This window comes from Brassica oleracea, unplaced genomic scaffold, assembly GCF_000695525.1.
Source record: "Brassica oleracea var. oleracea cultivar TO1000 unplaced genomic scaffold, BOL UnpScaffold00932, whole genome shotgun sequence".
Taxonomy (NCBI): Eukaryota; Viridiplantae; Streptophyta; class Magnoliopsida; order Brassicales; family Brassicaceae; genus Brassica; species Brassica oleracea.
Window position 1 is genome coordinate 2677 of NW_013617530.1, and position 18752 is coordinate 21428.

At 34.0% G+C, this 18752-nt stretch overlaps 2 protein-coding genes across 4 annotated transcripts; both read left to right on the top strand.

Moving 5' to 3' along the window:
- Nucleotides 1-2960: 2960 nt before the first annotated feature.
- LOC106320467 lies at nucleotides 2961-3779 on the top strand. Of its 2 annotated transcripts, none has more exons than XM_013758839.1 (3): nucleotides 2961-3056; nucleotides 3206-3281; nucleotides 3373-3779. In XM_013758839.1, the coding sequence occupies exons 1-3, from the start codon at nucleotides 3045-3047 to the stop codon at nucleotides 3687-3689; spliced, it is 405 nt and encodes a 134-aa protein (XP_013614293.1). In that variant the 5' UTR covers nucleotides 2961-3044; the 3' UTR covers nucleotides 3690-3779. The 2 variants fall into 2 exon arrangements, with proteins under 2 accessions (XP_013614293.1, XP_013614294.1); XM_013758840.1 differs by having other exon boundaries at nucleotides 2961-3050; nucleotides 3203-3281.
- A 7920-nt stretch (nucleotides 3780-11699) lies between these two features.
- Nucleotides 11700-12399, top strand: LOC106320466. Of its 2 annotated transcripts, XM_013758837.1 has the most exons (3): nucleotides 11700-11864; nucleotides 11956-12121; nucleotides 12152-12399. In XM_013758837.1, the coding sequence occupies exons 1-3, from the start codon at nucleotides 11768-11770 to the stop codon at nucleotides 12339-12341; spliced, it is 453 nt and encodes a 150-aa protein (XP_013614291.1). In that variant the 5' UTR covers nucleotides 11700-11767; the 3' UTR covers nucleotides 12342-12399. The 2 variants fall into 2 exon arrangements, with proteins under 2 accessions (XP_013614291.1, XP_013614290.1); XM_013758836.1 differs by having other exon boundaries at nucleotides 11956-12399.
- The last annotated feature ends 6353 nt before the right edge of the window (nucleotides 12400-18752 follow it).

The following is an 18752-nucleotide window of genomic DNA, read 5'->3' on the forward strand; positions in this document are numbered from 1 at the left end:
AAAAATTTAGGGGTTACTTCGATAGCAATGGATGATAAAACCGGGAAAATGACGGTAGTTGGTGAAGTTGATGTACCGGTTATCGTAAAGAACCTAAGGAAGATATGTAACGCAGAGCTTGTTACGGTTGAAGTTGTTAAACCACCTGAGAAAAAGCCAGAACCAGAGAAACCGACTCCAGCTAAACCGGCCGAAATTGTTGCCTTCCCTGTTACGCATTTTAGCTACCCGTACCAATATCATTCGTCCTATGCTAATTCTTACTATCAACCATGCGATAATTACAGAGTTGTGGTGGAGGAACCAAATACTTGTGTGATTATGTAACACTTCATTTTAGTTTATGGAACTATTTATTTTGATGGAAGAATGTATTTTTGGATTACTGTGATATAAATTTCTTCTAATGAGCTTAAATTGAAGGAAAAAAAGAATTATAATTCTTTCTTAGAAACTATATTTTCTTAAAAAACGACATTGTTTGGCCGAGCTTTCTTTTATCTTTTTAAGTAGATGGCTAGAATATTTTCTGTCACATTTAGCATTACCACGTAAATCATTAGTATTAGACATGTCAGCTTTTTAAATATTTGACTACCAGATAAGTAGTCAAAGTATGATTTAGTCTAGTTATGAGAGTTCAAGTATTATATTTGAGATGTAATTTAACAAATGTCATTAATGTATGTACTAATCGGAACCGTTGGCATGTGTTAAGGTATGAAATAACCAATTTTCCGTTTCAATTCGTGTTCCCAAGTTGTTTCTTATTCCCCATTGCAGTCACATGCAACTTGGATTATTTTGACTTTATTTCTACCACCTGCCTTAACTTTTTTGCTAATGACCTAGAGTGGTATTCCCTCTACACTGAAATTTTCTCGTAAGTTGGATGGTGGTTCTAAAACCACATTATCTCGATCACTTCCGTAGCATAAATACATGGAACACGTTATGGAACTGAGCCATCGATGAAGGAATATCCAGTTTATAGGTGACTTGTCCAATTCTTTCCAGGATTTTGAACGGTCCCATACTCCCATGTATCTTGGACTAACTTTGCATTCTTTGATGTTCAAACTTTGCATTTGTAAGTGATGGTTTTGAGATATACTACATCTCTAACTTCGAACTCATACTGTTTCATGTATCTGTCCTCATAAATCTTTTGTCTATTTTGAGGCTCTTTCATTTTCATCTTCAGTAATCAGATTCTTGCAGTTGTCTATTCAAACAAAGTCTAGACCAAATATGTTATGCTCCCTCATTTAGGTCCAGCATAGCGGTATTTTTAAGATCGCCCATACAATGCTTTGTAATGCGAAATTTCAATGAATGCACGATGATTGTCATATGAAAACTTAACCAATGCAAGTGCTTGCTTAAGAAAATTTAATTAATAGACGACTACAGTTTTTAAATGAACCTATTCAGTCTAGCTTATGTGAGACTTCTGGCTCCATATCAAGCTAATCAGCTATTCCGAGCATGACATCGCGCAATAAAATGACCAGAATAATTCAACACAACCAAATAAACACAAGAATTTTCTATATCAAAGACTCGAAGGAAAAAATATATTACAATAGTCTAACATGATATAAAAAATACCACTCTTGCTAACAATGAACTCACCTGAATTAGTTCCCATTTTGGGTCCGTCTCAAACATACATTCGTTTTAAATGATTGTGCTACTTAAAACAAAAATTATTCATTTAGAAAAATAAAATATTTTAAATATATTTTTGGAGAAAACGGTCAGCTAATTACTGAACTTGCACATTTTTGCCAAAAAATCACGAACTCTTCATTAATCCAAAAAACATATGAACTTTTGTTGACCGAACCAAATTATATATAACTTTAGTCAAATTTTTTTTTTAAACCGACATTTAGTTTTTAACGGAAATTAAAACGACACTGTTTTGCTAAAAAAAAAACTAACAAAATTCATCTTAAAAATATTTAACTTACATATTTTGGCTAAAAACATGAACTTTTCACTGATCCAAAAAAATAAAATTTTTTTCGGTTCGGATTTTGGACTCTTTGTTTATATATAATTTTTCTTGAACAAAACATGTTTTATAATTTTGGATCAATGAAATTTTCATGCTTTTTAGCGAAATTGTGTAAATTTAGTATTTTTATGGTGAATTTTGTTAGCTTTTTTTTTAGCAAAACAATGTCGTTTTGATTACATTAAAAATTAAACATTGGTCAAGTGAAAATTATTGTTGACTAAATTTATACCTAATTTGGCTTGAACAACAAAAGTTTATATGTTTTTTGGAATAATGAAGTGTTCGTGTTAAAGGTTGTAAGTTCAGTATTTATTTGACCATTTTCTCTTTATTTTTGTTGAGGGTAAATATGAAACAAGAATCTACATATATTAATTTTTCAGATCTTCGTTTTTTCAGATCTATGTTTTCTTACGATTAAGAAGCAACCTAAGGACAAACAGATGAAAATCCAACATCTATAAAATCCATAAAAGGGAACCGTTTTGACTTCAGTCCCAATTGGATTTCGATTTAAGTGTTCGTTTTGATGTATGTGTCTTACAAGTACAACTAAACTTCTCCCGGAACAGACTCTAAAGATCTTGTCAAGCAATGTTCTTACGTGACCGAATAGGTCAACAGGGTCAAAAATCAACGTTGTCCAAGTCGTTAACGTGGCCTAATAATGAGCAAATGACACTTCTTCAGTTGATTTCGTCGTTGCCTCGTTACATCTATTTTAATGTTCAACCAAATCAAAAATATACTAGTAGAAGTTATAAAGTTGACTCGTTCACAATGCTTTTTGCTGTCCTTCACAATGCTTGTTATTAAAAATAGAAAGAAACAAAGACTTTTCGTGGGTCAATATTAATTTCCACGCATATTCCTATGTACTTTGTATATATAATAGATACCTTTGGACTTGCAATTGTCATCAAGAATCTCTCAACATCTCAAGTTACATCTGTTCTCATTCTCCCTCTTTAAAAATATATCGGAAATTTCTGAAGCTTTTCAATAATTTTCTCGAGCTATGACCGCCCAGGTACACCCTTTCTTTCATATATATATTCGCTCTTGAAATAATTAAACTATAATTTACTGATGTTTGATTAGTCGCTAATATATGGAAACTGATCAACCTTACTTAGATTCTTACAATTTGCAAAACTGATGTCTGGTTTCAAATTACAGAAATCTGTGTTGCAATTGAGTGTTCACGAGGAAAGAATCAGGAAGAAAGTGTGGGCGACCGTTTCTAAATTTTCAGGTATTTTTTATAAACTTCAACATTTACAATATGATCATTAATTTTAATAAGTTGGCGAAATTAACTTTTTCATGATTGTTAAAAAATTTAGGGGTTACTTCGATAGCAATGGATGATAAAACCGGGAAAATGACGGTAGTTGGTGAAGTTGATGTACCGGTTATCGTAAAGAAGCTAAGGAAGATATGTAATGCAGAGCTTGTTACGGTTGAAGTTGTTAAACCACCTGAGAAAAAGCCAGAACCAGAGAAACCGACTCCAGCTAAACCGGCCGAAATTGTTGCCTTCCCTGTTACGCAGTTTAGCTACCCGTACCAGTATCATTCGTCCTATGCTAATTCGTACTATCAACCATGCGATAATTACAGAGTTGTGGTGGAGGAACCAAATACTTGTGTGATTATGTAACACTTCATTTTAGTCTGTAGAACTATTAATTTTGATGGAAGAATGTTTTTTTGGGTTACTTTGACATAAATTTCTTGTAATGAGCTTAAATTGAAGGAAAAAGGAATTGTAATTTTTTCTTAGAAATTATATTTTCTTAAAAAAATTAGGAAGACTTTCCTAAATGTGTATAACATCTTCGTGAATTTGAGTTTAGAAAAAGACCTTCCCCAATAAGTATAATATGTTCGGGTTTTTTGCAAAATTGACTCAAAATTCAAAGTCAACCACAAATCTAACCTATGTTTTTTTTTGGACATTTTATTTGTCATATTCACCCCACAAGTTCAGATTGTTCACAAAAATACCATTATTTTTTTTTTCTTTCGAAAATGGTATTTTTACTCTCTCAACCTCATCATCTTTAAGTATTTACAAGATTGTCATTGTCATCAATACACCAACCACCATGAACAACCAATTTGAAACTCTTAATCCACCTCAAATCGATTGACACTTCTTCTTTCTCAATTCTTATGAATTAAAAACAACATATCTTTCACTTTCTCTCCACATTCATCCAAAAAACCCATGATTTCGATTCTAAATTTTTTATGGTTCATAGAGCTATTGAAGCTTACGATTTTTGGTGGGTCACTTTTGTTTGAGATTATGTGTGCTTGGAGAAGACTTATGTGTGCTAAACAAGTTATCTCACTGGTTGCTATGAAATCAGTTTTTTTTCCATATCTATTCTCCTGGACGACTTCCGACTTACATGGAAGTCGTCCATCTTTGTTTGTTAAAAAAAAAAATTTGAGACGACTTCCATGTAAGTCTTTCATGTATATTAGTCGATATGTTTAATAAACTTTCATTTTCTCTAAAAATATAAAGACTTTTTAATATATTTTTGTTAATTCATGTATATTAGTCGATATTTGAGCTCCTGGATGATATTTTATTACTTAATTGATTTCAATTATGAGTTTACTGACATTCATGAAAGTTTTCTACGTTAGTTTTTGTAAATTTGTTAAGTAATTTTAAGATATGTTTATTTAATTTTTAAAAGTGTTAAGTAACTTCAAGAATATTAAGTAACATGGTTTAATGTGTCGTCTTAGATCGTAAGATATACTTTTTAACTTTCAAGAAATTTGAAATTTCAATTTTCACTTAAAATTTTGAGTTTCCTGCTTAAATTTGTCGCTTATATTTCAATTTCCCGCTTTAAATTTAAGTCTTCCGAGAAGAATTCCCAGAAGACTTCTAATGAAAGCGTTTTATCTTTGAAATTATGTAATGGTTTATCTTTTGTTAATTTGACTACGTTTTCTTGAGAATTATTCTCCCGTAGTTGTAGTAAATTTGATTAATTTTTGTGTTATTGTGTTTTGCTATTGAAGTTGTATCATCAACTTCAATTATGTCAAGTAATTTTGGCAAGATAATATTGTGGAATATGAACATATTTACCAATTTTTTTTTATTAATATCTCTTCAAATTTACAAAAAAAAATCACAACTAAAGGAGTACACATGCAAATCACTAAACATACCACAAAAAAACTGTTATAGATCATTCCTCTACAAAGACAAGCTTGGACTCCACTTGATACGGAAGAACACTCTGTCAGAAGACTTCCTGAAGTCTTCCAAAGTCTGCTCCAGATCTGAAAAACATGTATATCAAACCCAGATCTGAAAAATCTGCATATCAAAAAACGTCAAATGGCTTAAAACAGAGAAAATGAGTGGAAGATTGTATAGATATACTTATATAGAACATTCAACGTACATATCCAAGTGGAAGATGAGAACCATCTGGTTAAAAACATGCAACAAAAAGATAGATTAGTGAGAAAGACATGAAACAAAAAAAGAAAAATTCATATAAAGTTTGGTGTTTTCAAGTCAAAGAGATTATAGTGGGTCTGGAGAGTTTTAGTTTGGGGAAAAAGTAAGAACTTTAATTTTGCAACAGGGGGTTACCAAATGAAGAAAAACCAGACATAAAAACTTACCAAAACACTCAGATCTGTTATGAAAGGGAGACATGTGTGAAGACTCCGTCAGAAGACTTCCAGGATGTCTTCTGGAAGGCTTTTAGCACATTATATTTTTGAAGACTTCCGAGAAGACTTTCCATAAGTCTTCCAAAGTCTGCTCCAGATCTGAAAAACATTTATATCAAACTCAGATCTGAAAAAAATGCATATAAAAAAAGGTTCAAATGACTTAAAAACAGAGAAAATGAGTGAAAGATTAGATAGGTCTACCTTTATAGAACACACAAAAATACATATCTAAAATTAATAGATTTACCTTTAAATGAGTGGAAGATGAGAACCATGTGATGAAAAACCTGCAAAACAAGATAAACTAGGAAGAAAAACATGAGACAAAAACAATAAATTGATATAAAGTTTGGTATTTATAAGTTCAAAGAGATTAAGAGAGAGGTTGGAGAGTTTTAGAATGATGAACATAACATTTTTGTTGCAGTCTTTTGAGAGAAGGAGAGAGAATGTGTAAATTTTTCTTTATATATGGAGACAAAAATTCCAATAAGGTTAAATATTTTCGACTCAGAAGTCTTTCAAGTAAGTGCTCTAATAGAAAAATTCCTAGTCCTGAAGACAAATATTTTTAGCGGGAAACTAAAATATTTTTAGCGAGAGTTAGAAGACTTTCACAGAAGTCTTCTAATCACCAGACGACTTACCTGTTAGTCTTCTAGAGCCTAAACATAACCCCGAAACTAAATTAACTAACTAAACACTTCATAAATAAAATTAAACTTCAAAAGTGTTTACTATACACAGAAATGAACACATATACGTAAAATTTTAATTTTTCAAAAAAAATATTTAAACTTTCCAAAATCTAACATTAAGAATACGTACAATACTACAACATATGTTGTCAAACCCTAAGCCAAATAATATCATGATTAACTACTTTAACTCATCTATGTTGAAAACTATTTAATTTTATTATATCTTAATTTATATCATTTAAAATTGTTTATAACTACGTGATTTTAATTTTTCACTTGCAAGAATATTTTTTAAAAAATTTATAAATTTTTTTAAGATCAACTATACTAGAAGACTTCCATGGAAGTTGTCTAGACGTACAATATATTAGAAGACTCAGAAGACTTTCTAGGAATATATTCATAAAAATGAGTTCTGTTTTTTTTTTTGTCACAAGAGGCTGACTGTAATTTCACAAGACTTTTAGGTTACTTTTGCATTTAATTCAAGTTTGAGTATACTTTTGCAATCAAAGTTAAGTTTTGAGTCATATTTGGCAAATTCCCCAATATGTTCCTAGAATTGTAGAAGATATTAAAAAGATGTATAATAATTCATCAAATTTAAGAAAATTTTCATAAACTTATATTTAAAAAAACATTCCTAAATGTGTATTTAGAAAAACCTTTATGAATACCTTACTGAATTATAATTATATGTTCATTTAGTAAGATATTCTCGAATATGTATAAGATCTTCCTAAAGTTTTTTGAAGACCTTCCTTAATTTGATATCTAAATTTTATAAAGATATTATACGTATTTAAAATCATTTTCATAAAGTTTTGAAATACGTTATATATCAAGTAATATTTTCCTAAATATACATATAAAACAAATTCATTAAGATCACATACACATTTAGAAATTCCTAAATATACATACAAGTTACATTCAAAGACTATACTTATACATTTATGAAGGCAATCCTAAATTAATGAAATTTTTTTACAAATTTAAAAAGATATCATACATGTTTAGGAATGTCTTCTTAGACTTCGTTTAAGAGAATTTTCCCCCAAAAATTGAAAAACTGAATCTCTTTTTGAAACAAAATCCAAGTAACACATTATTTATTTTAATATTTTGAAATTCAATATTTATTTATTTATATAAAATATTTATTTTTATATGTAATAAAAAACTAGTTAAAATTATAAATGATGATAGAATTTTCATTTAACCTTTTAATGGAAAATATTTTGGTCACTTTGACTTTTGAGGGTTATTAAGAGAACAAAAAAAAAATTAAAATGTGCTATTTAAGTGATTTGCCATTTAAAAAAAGCAAAAAAAGTTCTCGACAAGAGACTAAGTTTTTCGTGAAGGGACCCAAATCATTTTTTTGTACTTTCAGTACAAATTTAAGTCAACTTCCTAGACTAGGTTTAGGCTATTTTCCAAGTTTTCTATACTTAAGAATTACTTCGTGTTTTTCGTTCTTTCTAGACAACTCCTAAACATAATTGGATTCTTATAAGATGAAACGAGGTTCATGTACAACATATCAGTTTGCTAATATGCTATTACATGTTTGATATTTGACATAATCAAACCTGAATCCATCATTTGTCATTCCTGCCTTAGTCCCCCGTTCATGGTATGTTTTTATTTTTCGGGTTTGATCTTGACCTGTATTAAGGGGGGAGCCAGATACTTTTTTACGAGGGTTAGAAAAGAAATCAAAAACATAATTTATAAACCACAAAAATTACAAATGTATTCTAAGCTCACTCATAGCTTGAAAACGTTTTATACTGGTTTCATTGGCTACATCTTCAAATATTTTTTCTTACCGAAGGAGACTAACTTTTTATCCTAGAAATAAATAAAAATTATCTTTCTAAATATAAAACTAATTGTTAAATCTTTTTCAAATCATGAACATAAATTAATAATACAAATAAAGGAGTACGGTATTAAAAACATATAGAAAACCAACCTGAAATTTAACAAAAAAAATAATTGTGAAGCACGAGTTGGAAGTTCGCTGTCGTCTTCGGTTTGCGAGGAAGAGGAACATTTTTTTTTTTAATTTTTTTTTTAATTTTACTTATTTTCTTAATGTTTCTGTATTATAAATTAGTTGGGTCTGATATAATTTGGGGTTAAATAAACATATTGTTAAAGTTTAAAATACCAAAACGTGTTTAGTGATTTTAAATTTTTTGTAATTATAGGAAAATGAGGTTAAATCCAAAATTCTAAAGATAAAAAGTATAATTATTTTAATTGTATAATTAAATTTTATCTTTAATGTTTAGTAATTATAAAAGAGGCATAGGTAATAGTAGGCCTGAGACTTTTATCCGTGATCCGGATTCGATCCGAGATTCGATCCGGATCCGATCTGAAAATCCGGATATCCAGATGGGCCGAATCCGGATCCGGATAGTAAAATATTGGATCCGTCAAAACCGGATCCGGATATCTTAATTTTTAAGTCCGACATCCGGATCCGTAAGTTTTATTAAAAAATATTTCAAAATAGTAATATATAAATTAATTTTATTTAATATATTTTCATTTTTATAATAGTATATATACATTTTAATATTTTATATAAATTTTGTAATATTATACATAGAAATAATTAAAGACATTATATATTTTTTTATTTTTAAATTATTGTTAATATTTTATATATATATATTAATATTATTTTTTACTTATTCTAAGGATCCAAATTCAGATCCGGATATCCGCCGGATATTACAATTTTTAGAAGGATATCCGACATCCGGATCCGGATAAGGATAGTAAAATTATGGATCCGCCGGATAAAGATTCGGATCCAGATACTTTAAAATTATCTGGATATCCGATCCGTCTGAGGCCTAGTTAATAGATTCGCTTAGCGAGAGCAGCTGTTCCGTATCACTTAGAAAAACATTAAAGAAAATATATCAAGACAGAAACCCATCAAATCAATTATGCTTATCAACAGAACCAAAAAGACCAACGACGAGCTTGTGAAATTAATTGGAGTGTATAACTCGGTGGAACGAAACAAAGAGATAGATACGAAGAAACATCACAAAAACACAAATTGAGAAAACGACATTGTTTGGCCGAGCTTTCTTTTATTTATTTTTAAGTAGCTGGCTAGATTTTCTGTCACATTTACCACGTAAATCATTAGTATTAGACATGTCAGCTTTTTAAATATTTGACTATCAGATAAGTAGTCAAAGTATGATTTAGTGAGAGTTCAAGTATTAAATTTGAGATATGATTTAACAAATGTATGTACAAATCGGAACCGTCGGCATGCCTTAAGGTATGAAATAACCAATTTTCCATTTCATGTTCCCAAGTTGTTTCTTATTCCTCATTGGAGTCACATGCAACTTGGATTATTTTGACTTTATTTCTGCCACCTGCCTTAACTTTCTTGCTAATGACCTAGAGTGGTATTCCCTCTACAGTGAAATTTTCTCTTGAGTCGGATGGTGGTTCTGAAACCACATTATCGGGATCACTTCCGTGGCATAAGTAAATGGAACACGTTATGGAACTGAGCCATCGATGAAGGAATATCCAGCTTATAAGTGACTTGTCCAATCCTTTCCATGATTTTGAACGGTCCCATACTCCCATGTATCTTGGACGAACTTTGCATTCTTTGATGTTCCGTTTTTGCATTTGTAAGTGATGGTTTTGAGATATACTACATCTCCAACTTCGAACTCATACTGTTTGATGTATCTATCCTAGTAAATCTTTTGCCTATATTGAGGTTATTCATTTTCATCTTCAGTAATTAGATTCTTTCAGTTGTCTATTCAAACAAAGTCTAGACCAAATATGTTGTGCTCCCTCATTTGAGTCTAGCATAGCGGTATTTTTAAAGATCTTCCATACAATGCTTTGTAATGCGAAATTCCAATGAATGCACGATGATTGTCATATGAAAACTTAACCAATGCAAGTGCTTGCTTAAGAAAATTTAATTAATAGATGACTACAGTTTTTAAATGAACCTTTTCAGTCTAGCTTATGTGAGACTTCTAGCTCCATATCAAGCTAATCAGCTATTCCGAGCATGACATCGCGCAATAAAATGACCAGAATAATTCAACACAGCCAAATAAACACAAGAACTTTCTATATCAAAGACAAAGAAAACAAAATATTACAATAGTCTAACATGATATAAAAAGACCACTCTTGCTAACAATCAACTCACCTGAATTAGTTCCCATTTTGGGTCCGTCTCAAACATACATTCGTTTTAAATGATTGTGCTACTTGAAACAAAAATTATTCATTTAGGAAAAAAATAAAATATTTTAAATATATTTTTGGAGAAAACGGTCAACTAAATACTGAACTTGCACATTTTGCCAAAAAATCACGAACTCTTCGTTAATCCAAAAAACATATGAACTTATGTTGACCGAACCAAATTAGATATAACTTTAGTCAAAATTATTTTTTTCTTAAACCGACATTTAGTTTTTAACGGAAATTAAAACGACATTTTTTTGCTAAATAAAAAAAACTAACAAAATTCACCTTAAAAACATATTTTGGCTAAAAACATGAACTTTTTACTAATCCAAAAAAATATAATTTTTTTCGGTTCGGATTTTGGAGTCTTGGTTTATATATAATTTTTCTTAAACAGAGCACATTTTATATTTTTGGATCAATGAACTTTTCATTCTTTTTAGCGAAATTGTGTAACTTTAGTATTTTTATGGTGAATTTTGTTAGTTTTTTTTTTTAATTTTAGCAAAACAATGTCGTTTTGATTACATTAAAAAATAAACATTGGTCAAGTGAAAATTATTATTGACTAAATTTATACCTAATTTGGCTTGATCAACAAAAATTTATATGTTTTTTTGGATTAGTGAAGTGTTCGTGCTAAAGATTGTATGTTCAGTATTTATTTGACCATTTTCTCTATATTTTTGTCGAGGGTAAATATGAAATAAGAATCTACATATATTAATTTTTCAGATCTATGTTTTCTTACGATTAAGAAGCAACCTAAGGACAAACAAATGAAAATCCAACATCTTAAAAATCCATAAAAGGGAACCGTTTTGACTTCAGTCCCAATTGGATTTCGATTTAAGTGTTCGTTTTGATGTATGTGTCTTACAAATACAACTAAACTTCTCCCAGAACAAACTCTAAAGAAACCCAGGTACACCCTTTCTTTCATATATATATTCGTTCTTGAAATAATTAAACTATAATGTTTGATTAGTCGCATATATATAGAAACTGATCAACCCTACTTAGATTCTTACAATTTGCAAAACTGATGTCTGGTTTCAAATTACAGAAATCTGTGTTGCAATTGAGTGTTCACGAGGAAAGAATCAGGAAGAAAGTGTGGGCGACCGTTTCTAAATTTTCAGGTATTTTTTATAAACTTCAACATTTACAATATGATCATTAATTTTAATAAGTTGGCGAAATTAACTTTTTCATGATTGTTAAAAAATTTAGGGGTTACTTCGATAGCAATGGATGATAAAACCGGGAAAATGACGGTAGTTGGTGAAGTTGATGTACCGGTTATCGTAAAGAAGCTAAGGAAGATATGTAATGCAGAGCTTGTTACGGTTGAAGTTGTTAAACCACCTGAGAAAAAGCCAGAACCAGAGAAACCGACTCCAGCTAAATCGGCCGAAATTGTTGCCTTTCCTGTTACGCATTTTAGCTACCCGTACCAATATCATTCGTCCTATGCTAATTCTTACTATCAACCATGCGATAATTACAGAGTTGTGGTGGAGGAACCAAATACTTGTGTGATTATGTTACACTTCATTTTAGTCTATGGAACTATTAATTTTGATGGAAGAATGTATTTTTGGGTTACTGTGATATAAATTTCTTGTAATGAGCTTAAATTGAAGGAAAAATGAATTATTTTTTTTTTCTTAGAAACTATATTTTCTTAAAAAAATTAGGAAGACTTTCCTAAATGTGTATAATATCTTCATGAATTTGAGTTTAGAAAGACCTTCCCCAATAAGTATAATATGTTCCTAAAATTGTAGAAGATATTGAAATGGTGTATAATAACTTCATCAAATTTAAGAAAATTTTCATTAACTTATATTTAAAAAAATTCCTAAATGTGTATTTAGAAAAACCTTTTATGAATACCTTACTGAATTTTAATTATATGTTTATTTAGTAAGATATTCTCAAATATGTATAAGATCTTCCTAAAGTTTTTTGAAGACCTTCCTTAATTTGATATCTAAATTTTATAGGTATTATACGTATTTAAAATCATTTTCATAAAGTTTTGAAATATGTTATATATTAAGTAATATTTTCCTAAATATGCATATAAAACAAATTCATTAAGATCACATACACATTTAGAAATTCCTAAATATACATACAAGTTACATTCAAAGACTATATTTACACATTTGTGAAGGCAATCATTTTTTTTTGACAACAAACATTTACAGACTCATGTTGACTCTGTAAACCAAATCGGTAACTCCGCATCCATGTGAACGGCGAAAGACGGTTGTTTCCTAGCACTGCGTGCTAAACTATCCGCCTGTAGGTTCTCCGTCCTGGGTACATGAACAATGTCTGAGTTGAGGAAGCTTCTTTTTAAAAGCTTAATGTCTTTCAGGTAACTTTCAAATGCTGGCCATTCTTCTGTTTCCGAAACCATCTTCACCGATTGAGAACAATCCGTCGCAAAAGTAACCTGAAACTGTCTAAAATTCTTCATACATTCCATTGCCCAAATTAATGCCCCCACCTCCGAATGAAAAGGTGAAAGACACGCCCTTACATTCCTTGCCCTAATAAATCATCAAAACCCGGTAAAGTGCTATACCAGCCTTGCCCTGAAAATAAATCTTTATCTTTCCATGAACCATCTACGAAGCACCATCATCCTGGAGTCACTAGTGTGGGTCTGGTCTGTACCAGATGCCCCCTCGTTTGATTATTTACTACATATGCCTCAGCCCAAAGTGATGATTCCAATTCTGCTATTTTAAGTGTGTCCCTTGGATCAATATCCAGATTGCTAAACACTTTGTTATTCCGACCTTTCCATAATATCCATGCAAATTGGTGGTCATCCATCTTTGGATTGACTCTCCAAAAAAGATGATCCATGTCAGTGAAAAAAGAACTAAAAGGAAAAATATTAGGATTCGATGGTATCTTAGATAATGCCCACATTTGACGTGCTGGAGGACATTCAAAAAACACATGGTTTATTGATTCCTCCGGATCTCCGCATCGAGCACAACATATATCCTCTTGTATTCCTCTCGCTTTTAGATTTTTCATTACCGCTATACATCCTGAAAAGATTTGCCATAAGAAATGTTTTATCTTCGGGGGGCACCGCACTTTCCAGCAGAAAGCTTTTAGTATATCCACTGTGGGAACATAAAATTCTGGTGGTTTTCCCTTATCAGGATAGACCCGTTTCACTTGATAACCTGATTGGACCGAGTATTTCCCATTGTTAGTGAAATGCCATCCATACGTATCTTCCATCTCATTTCTACTTAATGCCAAAGCCCTGATTGCCTGTAAATTCCATGTTCGGGATTCCGAGTTAATGAGAGAATCCACTATGAGGGCCGAGGAATTGTTTTGAAGGTTTTTGTTTGCTGGTCTCGGGCGAGTGGCTGGGATCCAAGGATCATTCCATACTGAAATAGATGAACTTGTTCCCACCCTTTTAATTAGTCCTTTACAAACCAAAGATCTAGCAGAAATAATACTCCTCCAGCCATATGACGGGGAGTATGAACGGATCGGTTACAGGGGTGAAGCATTCCTGTAGTACCGTCCTTTGAAGATTCTTGAAAAAAAAGTATTTGGCTTCTCAATCAGCCTCCACAGTTTCTTTTCAAGCATCGCCGTGTTAAAATCAATAAGTTCCTTAAAGCCTAGTCCACCATTATCTTTAGGCACACATAATTTATCCCATTATTTCCAATGCATGCCTTTTGTGCTTCCTCCAAGACTCCACCAAAACTGAGCTACTGCACTCGTTAACTTTTTAACTGTAGCCTTCGGTAACCGATAAACAGACATCACATGGTTTTGCAGGGCTGTAACCACGGATTTAATAATCACCTCTTTTCCTCCTTTAGTAAAGAATCTAAAAGTCCATCCATTAACCCTATTATTTAAGCGATCTTGTACAAAACCAAACACTTGTACCTTATATCCTCCAAGGCTTTCTGGTAAACCTAAATAAGATCTCATTCCTCCTATATTATGAATTCCCAAAATATCTCTCAATTCTTGACGACTGGATTCTTCAATCTTTTGGCCAAATTGAATTGAGGACTTCTGGAAACCCTGAAACAGCCTCATATTTCTTTAAAATCCTGAGAATGGTTTGACACTCCTCTTTATTTGCCTTACAAAAGAAAAGACTATCATCTGCAAATAGCAGATGAGAGATTGCTGGACAAGCTCTTGCTACCTTCAGTCCAGTTAATTGTTTCACTCTCTCCGTCTTCTTAATATTCACAATTAATGCCCCAGTACACATAATAAATAAATAAAGGGACAAAGGATCCCCTTAATGTAAGCCCCACTGGGGAGTTATAAGACCTCGTGGCTGACCATTGAGAAGTACCCTATATTGAACCGACGATATGCACTCCAGCATTAAATTGATCCAACGAGGATCAAATCCCATTTTGTGAAGAAGAACCTTAATAAAACTTATATCCTATCATACGCCTTGCTCATATCCGTTTTGATCGCCATAAACTTGTTTTGACAAGACTTATTGGTTCTCAATTCATGAAACATTTCCAGCGCTATAAGAATATTATCTGATATTAACCTTCCCGCCATAAAAGCCGATTGTGTCTCCGAGAGTAGTCGTGGTAGGCAAATTTTCAATCTTTAACACAAAACTTTCGAGATGATCTTGTAACCAACATTACATAGACTTATCGACCTTAGTTCCGCCATCCTTGTAGGTCTCTCTATTTTCGGAATCATGCAAATATTAGTAATATTAAAACGTGGAACCATATTTCCTGTAACCAAAAAATTATTCACCATCTCAACCACATCCTTCTTAATAACATGCCAGAAATGCCGAAAAAAGAGAGTTGTCATTCCATCCAGACCTGGCGCTTTCTCCGGGTGCATCATGAATAAAGCTTGTCGGACCTCTTCTTCCGTTGCTATTCTTAATAATATTTGATTCATTTGGGGGGAAATAGATGGAACTATCTCTTCTAAAAAACAATCAAATTCCGTTGGGATCGGTAGTACTAAACAGACCTTCAAAATAATCAATCGCCACCTTCTCAACTCCGTTCTCTTCTGTTATCCAATTACCCATTTCGTCATGGAGTCCCACTATTTTATTGCGGACCCTACGCTGTGTGGGAACCGAAATTCACACTGTCGATTTCCGTTTAAATAAGGAAAGTAGGAGAACCCTAGTTTCTCTGAGGTCCCGCATATCTGCTAATACCACACGCCAAGCAATCAGAATACGAAATAAAGACGATAAAATAAGAAATCGAAAAGAGAGCAAAGTAGATCTTATTCCGAATTCGCGTTTGAGCGTTACAACAAGATAAGAACCTGGGCTGCGAGAGTTGTCGGCGAGATTCCTAGTTTTAAAACCCTAAAGCTGCTAAACCTAATTGAGTCTCAGCTCGAATAACAAAAACGGAAAATTGCCTAAATTGCTCTAAGTGCTAAGTTACGCTGTCTCTTCCCCCTTGCCTCTCACCTAGGACTCCTTATATACTTGCTCCTAGGTCGGTTTGCGCCTTTCCCCTTCTGCCTTTAAGCCGTCATAGCTCAAAAATGGAGATACTCCAATTTTTTCGATCTTCGAGATTATCTTCTGAAACTATACATTTCTCCGTGGAAACTTGACATTTATCTTGCCTTACGAACCAAGCATAAACAATCATAAGGCTTATGGGTCTTCGGTTAAGAAATCGTAAGTGGGCTTCGAGCTACATTTTAGGTCTCTTTGGGCCGTCTTTGACTCGAAACGTTTATTACGGTTTCTTCGATAAAAACAAACTTCCCGCGGTTTTTATCGTAAAATTTGACTGATGACTTCGAGTGATGAGAAACAAAGAATGGTTTAGCCATGCCTCACGGGAGATAGCATTAAAGAGTAGACGAGAATGCATGGATTTGTGTCGTATCGACGTTCTGGGAGAGTTTGCTCGCTTTGTAGCGACCGAGCCGTGTGCGTGCTCGGTCGCTATGTAGCGACCGAGCTTTGCCTTGAGCTTGGTCGCTACGTAGCGACCGAGCTTCGGCTTGAGCTTGGTCGCTACGTAACGACCAAGCCGTATGCGTGCTCGGTCGCTACATAGCGACCGAGCTTCGGCTTGAGTTCGGTCGCTACGTAGCAACCGAGCCGTATGCGTGCTCGGTCGCTACGTAGCAACCGAGCTGTGTGCGTGCTCTGACTGCCATACTTGAGCTTGTCCTTGGCCGGTTTGGATACGTGTATGTTGCCTTGGAACAAACGGTATTTATTTCGATCGAGATTAGAACAAGATTTTACCGCAAGGCTCTTTGTAAAGATATTTTTTACGAAGAATCACTTTCGAATCGTAACCATTTTCGACCCCAACTGTTAGCCCCCCAGCCCATTAGAATCGTGGATTCCCAATGAGATTCTAGCGTGCGGTATGGTGAATTTAGCCAAGGTTGGCGTATTTGGGCGAATAGTAACTTCCTATGCCTATAAGAAGGAAGATAACTTCTTCATAATTTTTGACTTGCTTACTCTCATACGAAGTTTTTTTTAAAAAATTTCCCTCTTCCTCTTTTGCAAGATGTCTGGCAAAAAGAAGACTTCGAAGATGTTCTTGTACCGAAGGTCGAGTTCGTGCCTCACTCGATAGATCCAGCCGAAAATGCGGCATGGTGGACAGCGAGATATGGTTCGATTACTCCTCCTATCGAGAAGTCGTTCCCTGTCATGAGCCGTCGTTCGGTCGAAAGGGGCGCGCCGAGCAGAAGCACTAGTGACTTTCTTCACACCGTCCGGTCGTTCTACCGAATTCCAGACACGGTGGAATTTCACATTTTTCGTTGTGGGGAAAGCACCGATAGTCCTCCGGACGGTTATTTTACTTCTTACGAGTCATTCGTGGTGCGCTGCCGTTTGTGGTTCCCGAATCCTGAAGTCATCGTTGTGCTTGATCGTTTTGAGGTATCGATAAGCCAGCTGAATCCTACCAGCCTCCAGCATCTCAACGGCGTTGTGATCATGAGTTATGAGCATGGTCTCTCCCTTACCACTGACCACTTCGAAGCGTTCTTTAGACTCCAGCTCATCTCGAAGTCGGACAATTACCGGTTGGTCCCTCGGAACCATATGTCGGTGATCAAGGGGTTCACCTCCAACTTTAACTTGTGGAAGAAGTTATTTTTCTTTGTCCGTATAAGTGTTGCTTCTGTCGAGGAGAGCTGCATTCCGTTGTTCCGGAGCAAAACCGAATGACGGTCCCTTCATCAACCCCCTCCCTCCATTCCCTGAGGACACGGTCGAAATGAGGGATCTCCTCAGGAACGGCCTGTTTTTCTGGACGTCCTTTACGCCAAAGAGAGTTTGCAAGGCGTTGAGGCTCGTTTGTCCCAATTTTGAAGGGGGCATGGGAACGGACAGTGATTCTGGGTCTGATGGTCCTGCTCCTTGCGACGATCCCGCTGAGGGGACTAACGTGAGGTCTCCGAAGGGCAAAGGCATTGACCTCTGCGATATAGACTTTTCCGTAGATGATTTTATTCTCCCAGGATGGGATCCGGACCATGGTTACGGTGACGGTAGTGGTTCGAGCAAGGCGCCTATCCCAGATTTTGACGATTTCTTTGCCGGTCTACCCTCGTTTTTCGATCCTCCCTCATCAGGGGGTGAAATGGGAAGGTCTAAGATAGTCGTGGAAGGATCTCGTATAATCAATGGGATTAGTTGCTTTTTCATTCATTTTTTTTTTCAACGCGTTGGTCATTTTTGCAGGGTCTGAACTTGCTCGGCTCAGCTCTTGAGGCGAGCCATAGGGAGTCCATGGTCTATCGCTTTAAGGCGGAGAAAGCGGAAAAGGACCTTGCTCGTATGCAAAACGAGATTTTGGAGCGAGATTCGAAACTCGCCAGGGACCACGAGAAGGCTGTTCGTCGCGCGGAAAGGAAGGGTATGAGAGAGTTCGTCGAAGGGATGAGGAACCGTGCCTCTCACTTCAAGATTCAGTATGGAAACCTCAAGGATGCTTATTCCTTGGTGGGCGATTTTC

Excerpts from the sequence above, each read along its gene's own strand:
- LOC106320466 (XM_013758836.1), top strand. The coding sequence starts at position 11,768 with ATGTCTGGTTTCAAATTACAGAAATCTGTGTTGCAATTGAGTGTTCAC. Across the intron at positions 11,865-11,955 it reads GACCGTTTCTAAATTTTCAG|GGGTTACTTCGATAGCAATG; the intron begins GTATTTTTTATA and ends TAAAAAATTTAG.
- LOC106320467 (XM_013758839.1), top strand. Across the intron at positions 3,282-3,372 it reads GACCGTTTCTAAATTTTCAG|GGGTTACTTCGATAGCAATG; the intron begins GTATTTTTTATA and ends TAAAAAATTTAG.